General features: G+C 46.1%; 1 protein-coding gene across 1 annotated transcript in view; it reads left to right on the forward strand.

The window, feature by feature from the left end:
* The window catches only part of XPO1 (exportin 1), a 908,600-nt gene that overhangs the window by 232,103 nt on the left and 656,495 nt on the right, over positions 1 to 20,002 (forward strand). Inside the window, exon 4 of the mRNA XM_085612347.1 lies at positions 1,289 to 1,361. Within this exon, the coding sequence (XP_085468473.1) occupies positions 1,289 to 1,361 (73 nt within the window). The remainder of the gene's footprint in view (positions 1 to 1,288; positions 1,362 to 20,002) is intronic.

A 20,002-nucleotide genomic window follows, 5' to 3' on the forward strand; every position in this document is an offset into this window, starting at 1 on the left:
ACCCACATACATCCCAAGAGTGGTTTAGAACCACCACTATCAAAGACACAAGATTGACCCTGCACCGTAGTTGAACAAGTACTTTATGTATGGTTGTGCTAGTGCATCATATTCAAACAACGAAACGTATAAATAGGTAGCTTCCCAAATGAAAACAGATGGTCGTGTTTCTTGATTGTAGCAAATATAATCCTTTTATTCAAACACTTCATTCCTTAAAATGCACAACAAAATTGCTTGCCAACGCGTTTCATCCCTCATGGGACTTCTTCAGGGCTTAATGGAAGTTTGTATCAGCTGACGATATTTTTGAAAGTTCAAACCGATATTAAAAACAGCGAAGGAGACGCAGTGTATTGATGATTGCGTTCATGTTGTCGTCATTTTATCTGTATATACCATAGAATTCAAGATGTCGTGTAAGCCGGTAATTCAGTATAAACCGGTATTTCAGTGTAGTTAACTTGGAAAATGTAAATCCCTTCTGTGCGGTCGTCCGGTTCCCTCAAAGTTGCTTTACTCTGGTGCAGTGTCAATCTTGTCTTTGTAAAGTAATTGGTTTAATAATTTTTTCTAACGAATTGTGTGCTATAATTTACATGGGATTGTTTTGTGAGCTTTTGAAAATATTTGACCTAATATGGAGTAATACTGTGTTGTTAAATACCTTCATGACTTAACAACTTTGAGATCCTACTTCAAAAGGTTCCTGCAAGTTTTGATTTCCAAATCGAAGGGCTTCACCTCTAAACAAGTTGTAATGTTGTGGCAGGTTCCACCCTAATATTTTATCATTAATACTCAGTCATTTTTCACATGAAGCCCAGATTAGAAGTACAGCCAATTTATTGTGCGTGTAGCTTTTCTAAAATTAGTTAACTTGTAACTGATTATCGTGCTTTTATTTCTAGAGATTTTAACAGATCCCTAAAACTTAGTCCAGTTTAACCATTTTATTTGTTTCTTGATCATACTGTCTGCTACCTTATCTGTAAATTGTATGGTTGCAGAGATGTGTATAATTTGTCTTGCTGTTTTGAGAATGTTCAGCAATAGGGTTTTGGTCTAATGGACATCAACATGAACTGTATTTTAGCTAACCAGCCCAGGCATTAGGCATAGTCTGTAACCAATTAAGTTGCATGTCTTTTATGAATACCTCGTAAATAAATTAAACATTGATTTTTAAAACCGTTCTGTATACATCCTTAAACATGAAGAATAACAACCATAAAATGCTCATTTATAACTAATGTAAAATTATAGAATTTGCAATTTATATTTTCAGTATTACGGGTTGCAAATATTGGAAAACGTGATAAAAACCAGATGGAAGATCCTTCCGAGGAACCAGTGTGAAGGTATTCTAAGCCTTACGATTTTTTCACTTAGTGTGCTCTTTGCGTTCTAAATTGTACAAATAGTTAATTCAACAATGTCACATGTTAAAACTTAATTTGACTGCTTGGTCCTAATATTAATCTTAAGTACTTGTTTTCATCTTGTGGTCAGTTTTTAGGTCGAGCCTAGCGGCAGCGTAGCGTGCATGCGTGCTCTGCGAGGCATACTATAATAGAGCATGCAGTTGAAACTCCACCAATGCTCCCCACATATTTGTCATTGGCTTGTGTCATTGTCCTTCTTAAATGCTGGCTTCTGATTCGTAAATGCGCTTGTTAGTCCCTCTTGGAACTGCCTTGTCTGCATTTGTTACCGCTCGTAACGACTGGACCTTTTACTTGGCTTGTTTCACGGTCTGCGTTATAAGTGGGTGAGCACTATATTAACACTGATGGGGACAATGGCGGCTGCTTTTTTTGTATTTGGATGCTGAGCACGACGCCCGCTTTAGGGACATCATGCTCAGTTTAAATTAGATTTTTAAAACCTTGCTTTTGAGCGCGGCACACGTGTCGGGGACACCGTGCTCTGTTAATTTTCAAAATTTTAATACTGAGTGCGGCACGTGCTTTAGGACACTGCACTTTGTCTTAAAAAAAAATGTAATAATGAACTATTGGTAATGTAAATTACAATGCCTTTTAATTGTTTATGAAAGGCATCCCCATTTACAATGCCGATAGCTCAAAAACGCGCAATTGCGAGACTTATTGCATTGTAAATGCTTGTTTCTATAATGCTATGTAGGCATTTCAGGTCGTAGACACAATTATCAATGTCACAAGTTGTGCTTAAAATGGACATCCTGGTGAAGGGTACTAATTACCCAAAATGCTTAGAGGCACTTTTGAACACCAATATGAATATAGTATCAAAAAGATTAAGATTTCAAAAGCCATGATGGGGTGAGGGTTTATTTTTTCCCCTCTCACGACTAATTGCTACTGAATTAACTTGATCTAAGGTTACAATGACATAATTTCTAGACATGGCAGTACATTAGTATTTTAGAGGATGAACATTTGCTATTAAATTAAGTACACAGGATCTTTGCAAATTTAGTAGGTGGATGTATTTTACAAACTTCATACAACTGAGTTTGCGCATGTAGCACACAACAGGTGTTATAAAAAATACTAATTGGATTAGCAGCATAAAATGGTTACCCCCAAAGGGTGCGTATTAAGACCCTAGTTCTGTTGGTCAAAAGGCAATTGGGCCTTCAGGTCATATAACTACAATCTACCTCTCATTATCTGGCAATGGTTGTGAGGTTGACGGGCAACCAACAGCAAATGCCGGCTGCCATGGGGAGATTGAGTGATTTCTGCCATAATCCTAAATTAGGTAACTGAGGCCAAGTCCAGGGAGACTGACCTCCTCGTGAGAATGTGGCATAAGTGCTCCAGCTGCTGACTTTGGAGCTTGTAAACTGGGTTTGAGTTTCAGCGTCCGCTTGACATTTTTGATTCTGGGCAAATCACTTAATCTTCACATGCCTGCGAAAATTACTGTGTCCTTGTGTAAAGGAACTGGTGCTAACCTAAAGCGCTTCAATACCTTTGGGTGGTGTGGGCGCTATATAAAGGTGCATTAAAAAAACACTAAGTCCATGTTAGCCAGGTTTACAGTAGAGGGCATGAGGAAATGCATTGCATCGGCAACCACATTAAAATTTCTACTTTTGCCATGGACACGGAGGGGCAGGCAGATCTTGGTGACATAAGGCTCAGCCTGGCTCCTTTGAAGGGAATTGAAGTTGAGTGACAATGGCGCACGGAAGCACTTCAAAGGTCCATGCGGAAAAGTAAAAGGGTCCTGATGGGAGAAATTTTAAGAAATGGAGTCCTATGAAATGAGAAGCTAGAAGTTGTGACGCGAACAGTTCAGTCATTTTGCACAGAAAAAAATGTGGCTATGCAATTACAGCAGAAGACACTGGCACTTTTGAAGCTCTAACATGCCCTGTGATAATGCATACATGATACACTTGAGGTCTGATTTTTCCAGCTGTAAACACCATTGCTTAACGACTACATATGGTATAAGCACACACGTGGTACCCACAAGCACCAAAGATAGACTGTACATGTGCCAAGTAATAGCAGTGCACAAATGCTCCAACCAGCACTACTTTTATACAATAACAGTACATTAAAAGGCAGAACACCACTCACTAGAACAAAGCAGACTACAGTGGGGGTTTAAAGCAGTGACTGGGTCGGGGAGGGACTGATTTGTGAAAGGGGCAGTCACTGGGAGATGCAAGGGAGCAACCAGAGACTGGAGGGAAACGAAGCAGCAACAAAGGGAAAAGCAGTGATTTGGGAGGTGCTTATCTGGGCATGAGGGCATGTGGGAGGAGAATGAGCTCGTAAAAGCATGAGCCCTGTGTAGAGTGCTGGAAAAAATGCGCCGGCACATTTCCCACCACCAAGCATTCCACCAATTACAAATGGTACCTCTTTTCTGTGGGTGGGCCAAGTACTCAACAGGGAAGGGCCAAAATAGATCTTATTATAACATTATTTGGTTTTGCAAGGGGGGGAGGGGCGGGAGTCCACCCGCGTTTTTGGTCCCGGGCTCGGCGGACATCTAGGGAAAACCCATACATTTCTTAAAACTAGACTCCTGGGGGAGTCCATGTAGGTGATTTGTGTGGATCCCGTAATGTTTTCCTACCCAGAATCCCCTGGAAACCTCAAATTCAGCTCGCAAAACAAATTTTCCTTGCAATTCTGTGTTGCATCACCACACGGCACACACTTCCTACCACTCAGGGTTCCCCGTGGTCTATCGAGTAAAGTGATACCTCTTGTGTGTGTGTTTGCCCAGATCAGTAGGCTGAAACAATTTTAGAAAATAATGGTGCTTTTTAACTCGCTGTGATATCCCCTCAATCTCTGCACATTTTTGGCCCTTCTCTGTCACAGGTATGTGGCTGATCCACACAAGTGTGGTAAGACCGAGGGGAATGCTTGGTGGTAGGAAGTTTGTGCCTGCGTGGTGAACCCACTCAGAACTGTAAGCAAAATGTTTTTTTATTTCTGTCCATACTTTGAGGTTTGCAGAGGATTCTGGTCAGGAAAACGGGAGATTCATGCCAAGCCACACCTCCCTGGACTCACCCGGGGACCAAAAATGTAGGTTCCCTGTTTGTAAAACAATGTCGTTTTTATGGTAGATGATTTTCCCTGTCGTGGGTTCTTGTCCCACCCACACACACTCACATGTGAGGTAGCATTTTACCTTGGAAACCTGGTAGAATGCTGTGTGTTAGGACATTTTTCTCAGCCTGGTGAGGTCACAACTTTACCTCACAAATGTGAGGAATGTGGGCTTTTTTGTGCTAAATTTGAGGTTTGCAAGGGATCCTGGGTAAAATCTTTAGGGATTCACTAAAGCCACACCTCTGTGGACTCACCCTGGTGTCTAGTTTTCAGAAATGTCTGGATTTGGTAGGTTTCCCTAGATTGTTTCAGAGCCCGGACCAAAAACACAGGCGACTACCTCACAAAACCTGGTCTTGTTATAGATAATTTTGATGTCTCCAATACTTTTTGGGTCCTTCCCTGTCGCAGGCACTTGGTCCACCCACACAAGTGAGGTTAAATTGTTATCGGGAGACTTTGGGGAAGGCTGGGTGGATACCAGAACTTTCGGTCACTTAAAGGTGAGATTTAATTTTAGGTAAATTTGTGGTTTGCAGGGAACCCAGGTACCCATATTGACAAATAATTTCTTACTAAAGGCCATCTTACTGGCACAATTATTAATCTGGTTCTCATTTCTTAAAGTTAATCCACCACATACACTGGTTGGTTTTAGCACCACCAGAAACGCTGGCTTCAAAGCACAAATATTCACGGTATCTAAATATTGAAACCAAGCCTTCTGAAGGTGAGCCATAAAGCCACTTCATGACTACAACAGCTTTATGGTCCATTCACGCAGCACATACTAGACTTTCATACCACTGGCAGTGGGCCCAAACAAACCGAGCGCTTGCTCTCACATCAACATGCGCCACAATGCAATGGTCCGTCACATTCATATGCCACAGGACGTAATGAGTTTAACTACATTTTACCACTTGTCCATTAGTCGCCTCCTTTCTGAGCATTACTGAACGCATGCCTAGTAAACCTTTACTAATGGATCCCATGACCGCCTCACATGAGGCTCAGGAAAACATGTCTTTCATGTTCCTTTAGCTGTGCTAAATCTAACTCCTTCCAGTTTGTGGATGTTTGTTTGGGGGTGTCCGAGTATGCCGCAAAGCCATTCCTCGAACTGAGCAAGCATAATCTACCTTTGAAAATAACGCAATCATGCTAGAAATTCTCCAGAGTTTTCTAAAGAGAACATCCAAAATGATGAATAACGGTAGCATATGAAACACTGGTAGTCCGTGACAATGTAGCATATGTTCCATTCACCGTTCTTTGCAGTGCTGTGACTGTAGTGCACTTCCCATACAGCAAACCGAATATCATCCAAGTTTGACGGAGGATGAACATGGCAAACAGGTAAAGCATTGTACTACAGTAATTCAATGTGTGTGGCACCAATGGGTTTGAATCCATAGGTGAAGATGAAGTCATGACGTGTATCTGTACTATCTTTACTATCTGCCCTCTACCTGTGTAATATTCCTGGTAAAGCACCCTTACCGTAAGTTTTTCTTACTCGTTCAGGTCTGTCCTCATCAGAGTCTTGACTTATCCTGTATAATTGTCAAGGGAACCTATAGTAATGCCTTCCGTCCCTAGCTACTTGAAGCTCAAGAAAACGTTTGTCATACGCCATCAATGCACTCTGTTCTAAATCCAACTCCTTTCAGTTTGTGTATGTAAGTTAAGGGGGTTGTCGGAGTATGCTTCAAAGACCTTCCTTGGAACTGAGTGAGCATATCTACCTTTGAAAATAAGGCAGACATGCTCGGGATTATTGTCTAAGTTCCACTAAAGTAATAAGCCAAACAAATTTCCTGTGGGACTTCTTCACCGACACTTACTTTGACCACGTGATAACTCGATTCCTAACTTGCATCATACCCAATGTAATTGACTAAAGGGTACAGGGCACAGTATCTTGTATGATGGTTTTCACATCTTTTTTTCAAAATGTGACAATCATTCCAGATATTGTGTCCTGTACCCCTTTTCAATAACATGGTTATGATACAAGTTACTAATTGAGTTTGCACTCTTTCAAAGCAAGTAGAAATGTTGGTGATGAAGTCCCATTGGATATTTGTTTGACTTAATACTCTGCCAACAAGAACTGGAGTAAATCAGGGTGGTCCTTGCGTAGTATACACACGTTCCCTAACAAGCACGTTAAAGTCCAGTCATGCCTTTAACATCTTGCCAAACGGGGTACTCTGTAACAACGTGACAAGTTCTCTCTACCACTATGTGCAGTGTGGGTACTACAATGCACTTGTCAATCGCCGAACAGAACACCTACCACGTTCTGAGAGCAGATAAAGGTGCTGAGGTCCATGATTTCCTGAAGTTGAGGAATTAAAAAGCTGCGGCTGCTTGCCTTGCGAAGTAGTTCCCCACAGACAATAGGTATCCTTTCACAATTTGAATGTTTAAAGCTCAGTCACTTTCCCAGTACTTTTCTTTAGTATGATGCAACATGAAGCAAGTAGGAAAACACAAGCTGACTCAGATGAGCACTGGAAACCAACATGACTCCAATGCCTTTCTTTTTCGAGCACACAACTACAACATGGTTGCTTCTTTTTGGGTGTTGAAGGAATATTATCAGGAGGGTCATTCCTGCAGCCTTGCCACGTCTTCCAGAACGCATGAAGTGGAGGCTGCTACTTCTGTAGCAGTGTGACTTTCAATCACAGACAACTGAAAGTCAAGTAAAGACGGTCTTCTTGTGGTTGTCTGATGATAAACATACGCATTGTATATTGCAATCTGGATCGGCTGGGTTAAGTTTCTCATACCAAGTGCGAGTTTAATGACTCACTGTATGGCTGAAGAACCTGGTTGTTCTCGTCCACTCCACCCATGTACTACTTGTAATCAAGTAAACAGGTGGGCTTGTGGACTTCGGTCATCCGACCCCAAACCGTGAGCTCCTCATGAATGGTAGTGAGCACGTATACATCACGTCTATCTGAGAACTTGATTGCAAGTAGTTTGTTGGAATGCAATGCAGACCTCTGGGATTTCTTGAGCTTCTTGCAACCCAGCTCCTGTGGGAATCCTTTAATGTGACAACTAATTGTACCTTAGGCTACAGTACCAGCTTTGTAGAGATCACTGAACAGCTCCTGTATAGAAATTGTCCACATAAAGGTTATAACCTTTGCGAAGGAGTGGCTAGACAAGCTTCCATAAAGCTTTCCTGTGACCCCTAGCGTGGGAATATCAACCCACAGGGTTCAGAGTGAAGTCCTTCCTGTATACACTCTCAAGCTGTACACATAGCCAGTTGAGCTCACACAGCAGGTACAGCTTGTTTGCTTCAAATGTTCTGCTCTAACAGCAGTCACCCTTAGACCAGATCAAGGACTCCTCGATGGCTATATTCTTTTCAGAAGGCAAAACCTCTGGAAACCTAGCAGACGAAATTTCAATGACAGGCCGGATTTTGAACAACTTGTCATGGTCTGGATGGTCCCGGGCAAAGGCAGCAGAATTGTCATTGAAATGTGCAGCATGCGCTGCAATAGCAAACTATCTCTGCTCATGTCTGGTGCGAAGATGGGTGTTTCCCAAACTGCACAAGTAGACCAGTGGGACAGCAAGGCTGGTTTTTACAAAACCCCCATTTTGAGGGCAAGGCCCAAAAATAACTAACTCCCCTAATAAAGAGGGAGTTCTCTTGTGCCCTAGAATAAGACCCAAGGGTGCCTTCTGATGGTGGAGTGGACCCCTTCCACTGAGATATCTCACTTGGCTAGTGTAAGCCCCAGGAATGTAAGGTGCTATTTAGATCGATTTCCTCCGATCTCATTTGTGCTATGAAAAACGCACTAATTTGGGATCAAACGGGAGTTGCCAGGAAAGCAAGCCATTATCCCACGCCAGAAGGGCTGGAGGTCATTGCAGCTCCACACAGTATGAAGAAATGTACCAGACTCCCTATTCCATCTGAGGCATGTGGGGGATGATATCACCCCCATACACCTGAGAGGAGACCTGGTATAGTAGGCCCGAAGAATGTACTTAAACTTGATCAAGCGGTAGCTGGTTGCAATGGCAGCACCCGAGGACTTGCCAGTGCCTCTGTCCAGTCATCAGCTGAGAGAACTGTAATGTCTCCCTCCCAGGTTTTCCGTATCTCCCCCCCCCCCCCCCCCCCCAGTGTGGTACAGTTATGGGTAATGGTTTTGATACATTTGTCAGGTCTTGTGAGCTCCTAAGTCGCATGTTAGTAGTTGTCCTTCAAGTGGGTGGAATTCCTGAAGGTCTAAGTGTTTTGATGTATGGTGTCAATGCATGCCAAAATTGAAGGTCTTTAGAAAACGGACTACGATTAAGTTTGAATTCCTCCTGTAGTTGTTGGAACGATTTGAGTACAGTGCCCTTCATTACATCAGTGTGTGGCTGTGGAGTGTGGATGAGGTCCCAAGCGCGGAACTCAGATCGTGCCGCTACCTGTTGGACATAGATTTCTTGCTACAATGGGGTCATCTGTGTTTGTCGTCCCTCCCAGCCCATCCGCCAGACCGTCTCCATAATTGGTGACTACCTTTGTAGTTGGGTCTGACTATATAATAAGTCGAGCATTATTTAATTCTCTATTGTGCGTCTTTCCATAGAGAATGCGGGATCTGTTTGGGGGCTATACCACCATTTGTTTACATAAAGTCTCAGCTATCCCGACCCAATAGGTGGACTGCGTGCATGTCCATAGAGCGACCCTGACTTCCCCACAGGAAGTTATTAAGGGTAGTTTTGACCTGGTTGAACCAGGATTGCAGAATATTATAGGGGAAATTCTGGAGTCGATTATATCTGTAGTAATGAGACCATCTTGAAGATGGCTGACCTACCATACAGGGATAAGGAAAGTGTTTATTTTGTGAAATGAATATGCCCAGGTATTGGAAGCCCCCGATGTATGTTTTAACTGGGATGCCCATGTGCCTCTCCCTGGGCCCCACACACTGGAATCAGTACTGATTTAGTCTGGTTAGTACAGAGTCTGGATATTTTCCCAAATACTGTTAAGTATTTGCAGTATCCGCTGACCTGTCAACCCGGGGTCAGTGAGAGAGAACAGGACATTGTCTGCGTATAATGCGATCCTCTTCGATGCCCCACAGACCAGTTAAATCAGCACACCAGGGAGTCTCTCCTCACCCTTGCTGAAAGTGGTTCTATTGCAAGTGCAACTAGCATTTGCAATGCAATAGGTCTCGCATTTACACAAGTTTAAGCTATTGGCATTATAAATGACCATGCCTTTTATTTAGGTTTTAAAACCAAAACATAAATAAAATGGATTGTCATTTACAATGTCAATAGCTCAAACTCGCTAAAATGCGAGACCTATTGCATTGCAAATGCTTGTAATTGTGTGAGCATGGTTGTGTAAAGCGGCGACAAGAACTGCATACCTAGATACTTGCTCATAAAGCACCCATGCCACACAAATGGAATGGTAATGTGCTGGGCAAATTGAAGTGGTTTTTGCAGTTGCAATAGGCTAAGCGTGGTTTATGGGGCTTCATGATGTATTGGAATTGTGTTCTAAAGCTTCCCTTATTAACCATGCGGAATACATGCTAAATGTGTAGTAAAGTAATAAACTAAATTTGTCTTTTGTTAGGTTGGCACAGCACCCAGGGTAATGTGCTGCATGGCTAAAAACCTATAAGGTCACAAAAGCGAGACCTATTTGCTACGCTTCTGTACGAGATTCTTTTCCCTTGGCACCGGTGCTATGTTCCAGTCCTTGACAGAATTTAAGATTGCGCCTCGAGCCTGCGGCCTGTCCACGGTTCCCTCAGTGGTAAGGGACGAAGGGTATAGAGGTAATGCAGAGACATGGTATGGCTGTGAGAAATTGTGGGGGGGAGATACGGGTGAGGGAGGCAAGCATAAGCAGGCTAGGGATGGAGGAGAGTAAGAAGGGTGGGTTGGGAGGAGGGATAGAGAGAACAGCACGGGATGAACAGAAAAAGATGGGACGGGTAGAAGAGGAAGGAGCAATGGAGGAAAGAGGGAAAGATTGTTGCGCTAATACAGAGTGGTTAGAGGAAGACATGGAAGGCAAGAGTTGATGGTTGGAAATGAAGGGTAATGTGGTGAATAAATGAGGTAGAGTGACGGGGTGACAGAGGGATGGAGAAGGGAGGAAGGTAAAGGGAGTGGACAGAGTGATAGGAAGTCAGGGGCAGGGATGGGTATGCCTGGGTAGTGGAGCGGGTGAAGGAACGGGGGTGGGGGGGTTGCATAATCCATCAAAATAACCGAGATGGTTAAAGATAGGGACAGAGAGGGTAGGCTTCACAGTTCAGCAGATAGTGATGGCTGGGGTACAGGAACTACCTGAAAGAGGGAGAGGAGAGTGTCGAATCCGGAGAGTATGTGGTGTCTTGGGGGCATGGCGGTGTTTGAGGTGCCATCAGTATGAGGCGCCCTCAGTTGCAGAATGTGCCCCACATGTGTCAAAGGGCTTGCCATAACTGTGAATGGGAGACCCTGGTCTGCGCGTGTTTGCTTGAAGTCTCCGCTTGCAAGCGGCATCGGCCCCTGTGCTAGGACCCCAGATCTAGGCTAGCTCCCTCAGAGAGGTGCCTCATATGGAGCCAAAGGGGTCTCAGACCGCTGATGCTGATCATTGTAAGACTGTCTAAGAATCTGCGAGGTGGACTTGGCGTTATTTTACGGGCACTTGGTGAATGCGTATGTGCGCGCAGGATGCAGTGGCATATGGGGAAGTTTGGTGGTTTATAGACCTGCGCACAGCGGATAAGCTGTTGCCCATTTCAAGTAAAAACAAGCACGCGCTCGCCACATCTAGAGTTGCCAACTAGTCTCACGAGTCAAGCCACAAGTGACTACATCAGCCAGCCTTGTGTTTTTGACCAACGGCACTGAACGCTGTGTTTTTTGAACCCATAACGGAAACTGGTGATAGAACACTACAAGTCAAAGCCTGCAAAGTGCAGTCCAAAAAAGCTAGGACTAGCTGAAGGTGTTCCACGTGGAAGATGTAGTGACGTTAGACAGGGTACAAGTCCTTACAAAAAAAAAAAGCTCGGGCTGACGAGGGTGTGGGAGAAGGAAGGGGAGGGGATTCACGCGCTGTAAGGCTTAATGGGCCATTACGGAAAGCCAGATGGCGGCTGCGCGCATGCTCGCGTGAACGCAAGCGCTAGGCCACCAAAAGCCTGTGGCAGCACTTTTTTAAAACTCCACTCAATGTCTCGCGAGCCCAGCGCATGCGCTGGCTCAGGCGAGACCTAAAAAGATGGTCGGCACCCCTGCCTGGTACACCTGCTGATTGAGAATTGAGCTGACATTGCTGACATTGCTCCTGCTACTCTCACTGAGACCTAAGTTTTGTGTAAAAGACGAATACACAATAAGAATTGCGGGCCAAAGTTAAGGGCTTGTAGTAGGAGGAATAAATACTCCCAATCCAGAGAATCGAAAGCTTTGTCAATGACCGCAAGGAAGAGCGCCGCTGGTCGCCCGAGTTTTGGTGCCATGGCATTGTGGACTCGCTTGCTATTATGATGTGTAGATTGTTGCGGCATGAAGCCGGCTTGATCCGGATGAGCAAGTTGTTATATATGGGAGGAGGCTATTTGTGTGAACCTTACCCAAAAGCTTAGCTTCTATGTTCATGGAAGGGGGGGGGGGGCTTGTTCCGCTTGTCTGGCAGAAGGATCTGTTCAAGGGTTTCCTTAAGTGCTCTGAGAAGGTGGGGACCCAATTAGGGAATGTGTAGCACTAAAAATTTGCTTGGGAACCCATTTTAGCCAGGGGCCCTTGGAGGGCGTTAGAGTTTTTATATTGTGATTGGTGCTTCCAATTGGTTCCTACACTGTTCGAAACCCGGTTTTGGTGGGATGTTCTCAGGAAGTCTCTAATTTGGTCAGGGATTCCCTTTTCCTGTAAAGGTTCGAGTAGTAAGTTGCAAAGGCCTCAGCTACCGCACAGGGGAGGGGGTTGGGGGGTTGTGCATAAGGTTCTGTCTGCCCCTGCAGTATTGTTGTTGAGGTCTACAACTGTGCTATCTGACATAGGTGGCGTAATATCTTGCTCGAATAGTCACCCCATTGGTAGATTATATACTGGGTTTCCTGCCATGCCTGTTGGGCCTCATTCGTGAGAAGTTGATGTATTTGCTGTTGAAGAGGACGCGGAATCAGGCCTGCTCTCTGCCACCTTCCCTCACCTAGTCTTCAAGGACTCGTTGACCAGTCTCCAGGTCGACAATCTGTGTGAGGCGGTGGCGTTTCTCCCCGGTACAAAGCTAATATCAACTCCACGTATAGTGGGTATAAGGGCCTCCCACAATAACACGCGGGAGGGGGTGTAGTCTGTATTGAATCCAATATAATCTGTGACTGCCTGGTGAAGAACCTGTTTATATGATGGATCTCTCGGATGCCCAGGTGACATGCACCACAAAAAGCTTCATGGTGCCATTCCAGCCCCACCATCAGACAGACTGGGGAGGAGGGTGGGAATGGGATGGTGTATCAGTGGCTGCTCTGTATATACTGTTCCCAAATAGGTAGTGTGTGCAGAGTCCACAGTCCCCAAAGGTTTGGCAGAGGCTAAAGTTAGATATAACCTTATAACCTTACTGCCTAACTGCTCGACCAAGCTACTACTTTAGAGAGTATCAGAGGACAGTGTAAAGCTTTTGTTGTACAGTCAGTAAGCAAATGGTCTCACACACTCAAGAACTGATCTCTAGGCTAATGTGTTTGTATCAAAATATCTAGTTTCATTTTAGAAGCAACAGTAGGTATCCATATATACTTTCTCAGAATGGGATGCGTAGTTAAATACTTTCAATAGGCAATAGACTTTGGAATGCAATAGATACAGTGCAATAGGCAACACAATTTCAAACCCAAGAATACATTGAGCTCAATGGGAATTTCTAGTTAAATGCAATTAGTTACTTTAAGTATTACTTTTCTAACCACAGGACTGGATTCAGTCCTGGGACATATCCTGTAAACAATTGAGTAAAAGCGTTTTGGTTACAGTAGTGATTTTTAAGCAATATTTTGGTATTTTTAAAGTTTTTTTTTTAAATTCTTTTTATTGGCATTTGAGGATATAAACGTACATTCATCATGTTTTGCATAAATGACTAATCTATAAGTAGCAAAGTAGACCATCGTTGATATAGAGAGTAAGTTTACATCTTGGCCAGTGTGGATGCGGTCTGTTGTAGCAGGTCTTTGCCAGTTAAGAAGAAAAACTGGGGGGAGAACTGAACTGGGATGTGCCATGGGGTTCTTAGTGTTTGGGTCAGGCGTAGACTGTGAGTCCGTTATTGCCTACTCAATCGTGCAACTACTATTCGCCTAGGAGGGAGTGGGTGTGCGGGCTGATGTGGAGGGCTGTTGAGCGTTCCTTCTGGGGGAGGATGGACCCGATGGGTCTAAAGGTAGCGCGGAAAGTTGTGGAGGGGAACCTCCCATCCTGGGAGCCTGTACAGTGTGAGGTTGTGTGGTGCCGGGGGTATTTAAGTCGATGACCGGGGTCTCCGGGGTCTGGGACTGTCTGAATTGGTGCAGCAGGAGCGCCCATTCTAGGGAGATTGGGACCTTACGGATACCTTTAACTTCTTCCTCCCGGATTGCATCTTCCTCGGCCGCCGCCCATTTGAGAACCGCCCCCGCCCATGCTGCGATTGGAGGACCAGATGGGGCCCGCCAGTGCATGGCTATACAGCGTTTGGCCAGTAAGTGGGCTAGGAAAACAAAGCGCATTGGTATTTTGTGTCGTTTCCTCTGTCCCAGTATGCCGAGTGCGCAACCCTCCCAGGTAGTCAGATGGGTCAGCCTGGTGAGATCTCTGAGCGTCGAGTGGATAGATGACCAATAGGCCTGAATGCCCGGGCAGGTCTAGAACATATGGGAAAAGGCTGCATGCCCCGCCTGACAACGAGGGCAGAAGGTCGTGTCGGGGTAGAAGCGTTGAAGGCGCGCTGGCGTTGGGTAGGCCCTATGTAGGATGTGAAATTGTATGTTCTTAAACCGAGCGTTCCTGGAGACTTTTTTGGGGAACTCAATCGCTCTGTCCCACTCGCTATCATGAAACGGTCGCCCCACTTCCTCCTCCCAGAGGGCCCGAAGAGATCCCAGTAGTGTAGGTGTCAGTTCTCTGATCGATTTGTATAGCCATGTGGTGAGATGGCGACCCGGTCCCATTCGTAAGATTGAGTGGAGAACTGGGTGAGTGGGAGGTTCCCCTAATGTGAGGTCGGAGTATGGTCGGTAGCAGCCGAGGAGTTGGCGGTGAAGCAGGAACTGTCCTGGGGGTAGGTCTTAGTCGTCCGTAAGCTGTCGGTACGGCCGGAGCTGTCCTCCTTCAAACAGTGTCTCCGCCTCGGCGATGTCTCTGGACGTCCATTTCCGAAGCATGGCGGATGTAAAGACCCCCCATGTCTGGGCCAGCCGACTAGTGGTAGTAATGGTGTGTATGGGGGCAATCTGGTGCCATGCGATGTATACGCTGAATGCACCTCCGGGCTATGTCTACTTGTAGGGGGTAGGCACGCGCAGGGCGGGATCCTGGTATAAGTAGGCGACATAACTCTGGTATGGGTATGTGACCCGTGACTGTACTTGTTTCGAGTGTATATCTGTCTGCCGTCCAATATGAAAGCCACTGGAGTTGCGATGCTAGAAAGTAGGCTTCAAATGATGACCCCCTTGTGTCGTGGGTAACTTCAGCTTTGCTAGCGCAATCCTATGCCGCCCCTTACCCCATATTAAAGAACTGAGGAGTGTGTCCAAGTCCTTGAAGAAGGAACGAGGCGGGATTACTGGGAGGTTAGTGAAATAATATAAAAGCCGCGGGACCAGTATCCTCTTTGCCAGAGCTACCTGGCCTATCTGGGCCAACGGGAGGCTCCGCCAGAATCCAATGGAGGACTGTATCCCTGCGAGCGCCCTGCAGTGGTTACCCTCGTAGAGGTTGACTGGGGAATGCTATAAACGAATCCCAAGGTATCGGGGACCCTCTGCCGCCCAATGTATTTTCCCACACATTTCTGAAAACTAGACACCCGGGGGATTCCAGGGAGGTATGGCTTGTGTCGATCCCCCCAACGTTTCCTTACCCAGAATCCCCTACAAACCTCAATTTTAGCTGGAAAAAATCACTTTTTTCACACATTTTGGGGTGGGAAAGTTGTGGCATCACCAGGCTGACCAAATTTTCCCACCACTCAGCGTTCCCCCAGGTCTCCCGATAAAAATGGTGCCTCACTTGTGTGGGAGGCCCAAGTACCCGCGACAGGCAAGGGCCCAAAACGTAGTGAGGCGACATCAAAATTGCCTATCTCAAAACCACCTGGTTTTGCAAGGGGGGTCACCTGGGTTTTTGGCCCCGTGCTTGGCGGCCATCTAAGGAAACCTACCAAACCCACACATTTCTGAAAACTAGACACCCGGGGGCTTCCAGGGAGGTTTGGCGTACATGGATCCATCCATGTTTCCTTACCCAGAATCCCCCTGCAAACCTCAATTTTAGCTGGAAAAAATCACTTTTTTCACACATTTTGGTGTGGTAAAGTTGTGGCATCACCAGGCTGACCCAATTTTCCCACCACCCAGCGTTCCCCCAGGTCTCCCGATAAAAATGGTGCCTCACTTGTGTGGGAGGCCCAAGTACCCACGACAGGCAAGGGCCTAAAACATTTTTAGATAGGCAATGTTGATGTTGCCTCACTACCTTTTGGGCCCTTGCCTGTCACGGGTACTTGGGCCTCCCACACAAGTGAGGCACCATTTGTATCGGGAGACCAGGGGGAACACTGGGTGGTGGGATATGTGTTGAGCCCGGTGATGCCACAACTTTCCCACACAAAAATGTGTGAAAAGTCATTTTTTTCAGCTAAAATTGAGGTTTGCAGGGGATTATGGGTAAGGAAACGTTGGGGGATCGACGCAAGCCATACCTCCCTGGAAGCCCCCGGGTGTCTAGTTTTCAGAAATGTGTGGGTTTGGTAGGTTTCCCTAGATGGGTGCCGAGCTCAAGGCCACAAACCCAGGTGACCCCCCCCTAGCAAAACCAGATCGTTTTGAGATAATTTGTGGTTTATTTCTGCAGCGTGAACATTTTCGCACAATATTGCAAGGAAAATGTGACTGACATTTTGAGGTTTGCGGGACATTGTGGATAAAATAACTTGTTGGGATTCACAAGAGACATCACCATGTACTCCCATGGGTTTACTACAATATCTACAGTTGGTAGGTTATTCTTAGATGGAATGTACACCTTGGCAGAGAGACTAAAAAGACAAAGATTCCTGCACAGCCATCTATTCCTCAAACACACACATACTGGTTGGATTTGGCACAAGGGCGAGTGATGGTTCAGTATATAAAAATTTATTAACGAGCTTTCATAAAAATGAAATGCACTGTCAATAATTAAATGGACAAAAAACTGAACCAGTGACTGGCAGCTCGTGAGCTGTAAAGCCACAGCAAGGCAGCAACCTCTTTACAGGCCATTCACACACCTTTCATACGTGATACACACGACCATTCACACCATCAGGCACGAAACAAACACATTGCAACATTCACAAAAAGGGACAAGGTACACCCTGCTTCAGAAAGACAAATATTACTGCACAGCCATCTAATCCTCAAGCATACACATACTGGTTGGATTTGGCACGAGGGTGAATGATGGTTCAGTATATACAATTGTATTAGCTAGTTTTTTTCACAAAAATAAAATACACTGTTAATAATTGAACGGACGAGAAACAACCATTGACTCGCAGCTCGTGAGCTGTAAAGCAACGACAAGGCACCAGCCTCCTTACAGGCCATTCATACACGTTTCATACGTGTGACACATACAAAACCATTCACACCGCCAGCCGCGGACCCATCACATTACAACACTCACACCAGCAGACCGCGCCGTTCAAGGGCCCATCACTTTCACACGCCCACATTCCTGACACAGCAACCACACAAGCTGATGGCTTGCGTGGAGTGGCGCTGAGTTAGCAGTGTGTAGTGACCAGAAGCAAGTCGCCTTGAGAAGAAATATAAGGCTCCAGACGATAGCCCGGCCTGCTTTGTCAGCCAGCCTAAACCGGAGTCTGTCATCTCTCTGGCTGCCAAAGAAAGTCCAGAAATCATTCTGCTCTCCTCACGACACCTCTAGATAAAGAGGGCAGACGCCTCGATTTCGCGGCAAGAGGTTTTTCCTAATGTCCAGCCTGTTGGTCAGGGCTGCGAATGTCTTCGCGATACTTACTCGCTATGATTGCCAGATGTGGTGCGACCATGCCCCCATCTGGAGCAATTGCCGGAAGATGCGAAAAACCAAGCGAAGAGGATTCTTCAAGAGGAAGAGAACCTCTGCTGAAGTTATTGACTGTGCAGTGGACATTGCAACGACTGCGTTCCGCTCCCTTGCGGCCGCTGTTGTCCGTCGTCAAGGCTGGCGGCGGGCTACATGGTTTCGTCCTCGGATCCAAAACAAGATCTTGGATCTTGCCTTTGATGGGGAGGCGCTCTTTGGGGAAACATATCGATGATGCGCTCCAAGACACGGAAACCGCATGATCCTTGGGGACTCTGCAGTACCGCAAGGTCCTCTTCGTGGGGCCAGAGGTAGAGGTAATGCCACGTACAGAGGATACCAGCAACAACGGTATTCCTCATATGGATCAAACTCTCAATCTTATCTGCCGAATTATAACCAGTAGCAAAATCAATCATACTTTCTCTAGATCGGAGGGAGACCAGGACGCCAGGGGAGGGACTCCTCCAATGGTCAATAGCGGCTTGCTGGCTCTTACTACTGTCCCTTCTCCTCCTGTAACATCATTGGGGGGCAGAATTTCAAATTACCTCCACAACTGGCAGCAAATAACATTGGATCATTGGGTGCTGAAGATCATTCAATGCGGCCATACTCAGGAATTTGTCAATGCACCACCCTCCAAGCCCCATCGCGCCACTCTGTCAAAACATCTCCGTCTTCTACGGTTGGAAGTCCATCAAATGCTCCTCAAAGGAGTGATAGAGCCGGTTCCTCTCAGCGGGGAGCGGGTTTCTACTCACGGTTCTTCCTGGTCCGGAAGACCTTAGAAAAGTGGCGCCCTATTCTAGATCTGAGGGAGCTCAACACCTCATCAACCAATCGTTTCAGATGGTTTCTCTGCAGGACATCCTTCGTCTTAACTCAGGTGATTATATTGCCACATTGGATCTAGAGGCTGCGTACTTTCATGTACCCATCCACCCAGCCCACAGGAGGTTTCTGCGCATCACAGTAGCCAAGAGCCACTTTCAGTTCAAGGTCCTGCCTTTTGGACTCTGGTCTGCTCCGCAGATCTTTGCAAAAGTATTAGCTCCTGTGGCAGCTTTGCTGCGAAAATAGCTTCAGGTTTTCCCTTACCTGGATGACTGGTTGCTAAAGGCTTCTACAAGGCACGAGGCAGAGGAATCTGTTGTGGCGTGCTCACACTTTTTCACGTGTCTCGGTTTGACTTGACACAAAAATTTCTGTCCATCCACAACAGCTCGATTCCTGGGAGCCATTCTGGACACGTCCCGCAACAAAGCCTTTCCGACCCCAGAGAGGCAAGAAAAGCTGAAGGCCATGGCATGTCCGCTGTTAGAGACCCTCCTTCAGTTTGTCTCTACAAGTCCATCCTAGGGTCCATTTCCTCCTGCATTCCTCTAATTCCTCACTGCAGGTTGCGGATGCGCCCTCTCCAGGAGGAGCTGTACTTGCAGTGGCGCCAAGTCGACGGATCCTTCGAAGACCAGATCTTCACGGCGTCCATGATGGACAATATTTCTCAGGGTCTATCCTTCAGGATCACCCCAGCTCCTCAGAAAATAACTGCCTCGCTGGAGGGCGGGGCAGCGGTCTTACCAGACCTTCATGTAATCGGCCGTTGGCTACCCCAACATTAATATGTAGGAAACAATCTGCAGAATCTCAGAGCGATTCGTCTGGCCTTGCAGGCTTTTCTTCCGCAGATACAGCAGTCTGCAGTTCCAGTACGTACAGACAATACGACGGCCATGCATTACATTAACCAGGAAAGCAGCACCAGATCTCGTCTGTTATCACAAGAAGCCCAGATGATTTGGGTATGGGCTATCCAGCAGGGGATATCGCTCAAAGCTGAGCTCCTTCCACTAGTTCTCAACGTGACGGCGGACACGCTGAGCAGACTGAAATGAGCCAGCCACGAATGGGAACGGGACCAGTCCACACAAGCAGGTTTTTCGCCTATGGGGTAGAAAATTCATATACTTCTTTGCCACTCCGGAGAACAAGAATTTGCCGATTTTACACAAGCAGGCTTCACCATGTGGGATCATTGGGGAATGCGCCATCTATGGCCTGGTCAGGAGCATTTGTTTACGCTT

Source organism: Triturus cristatus, chromosome 6 (assembly GCF_964204655.1).
Source record: "Triturus cristatus chromosome 6, aTriCri1.1, whole genome shotgun sequence".
Taxonomy (NCBI): Eukaryota; Metazoa; Chordata; class Amphibia; order Caudata; family Salamandridae; genus Triturus; species Triturus cristatus.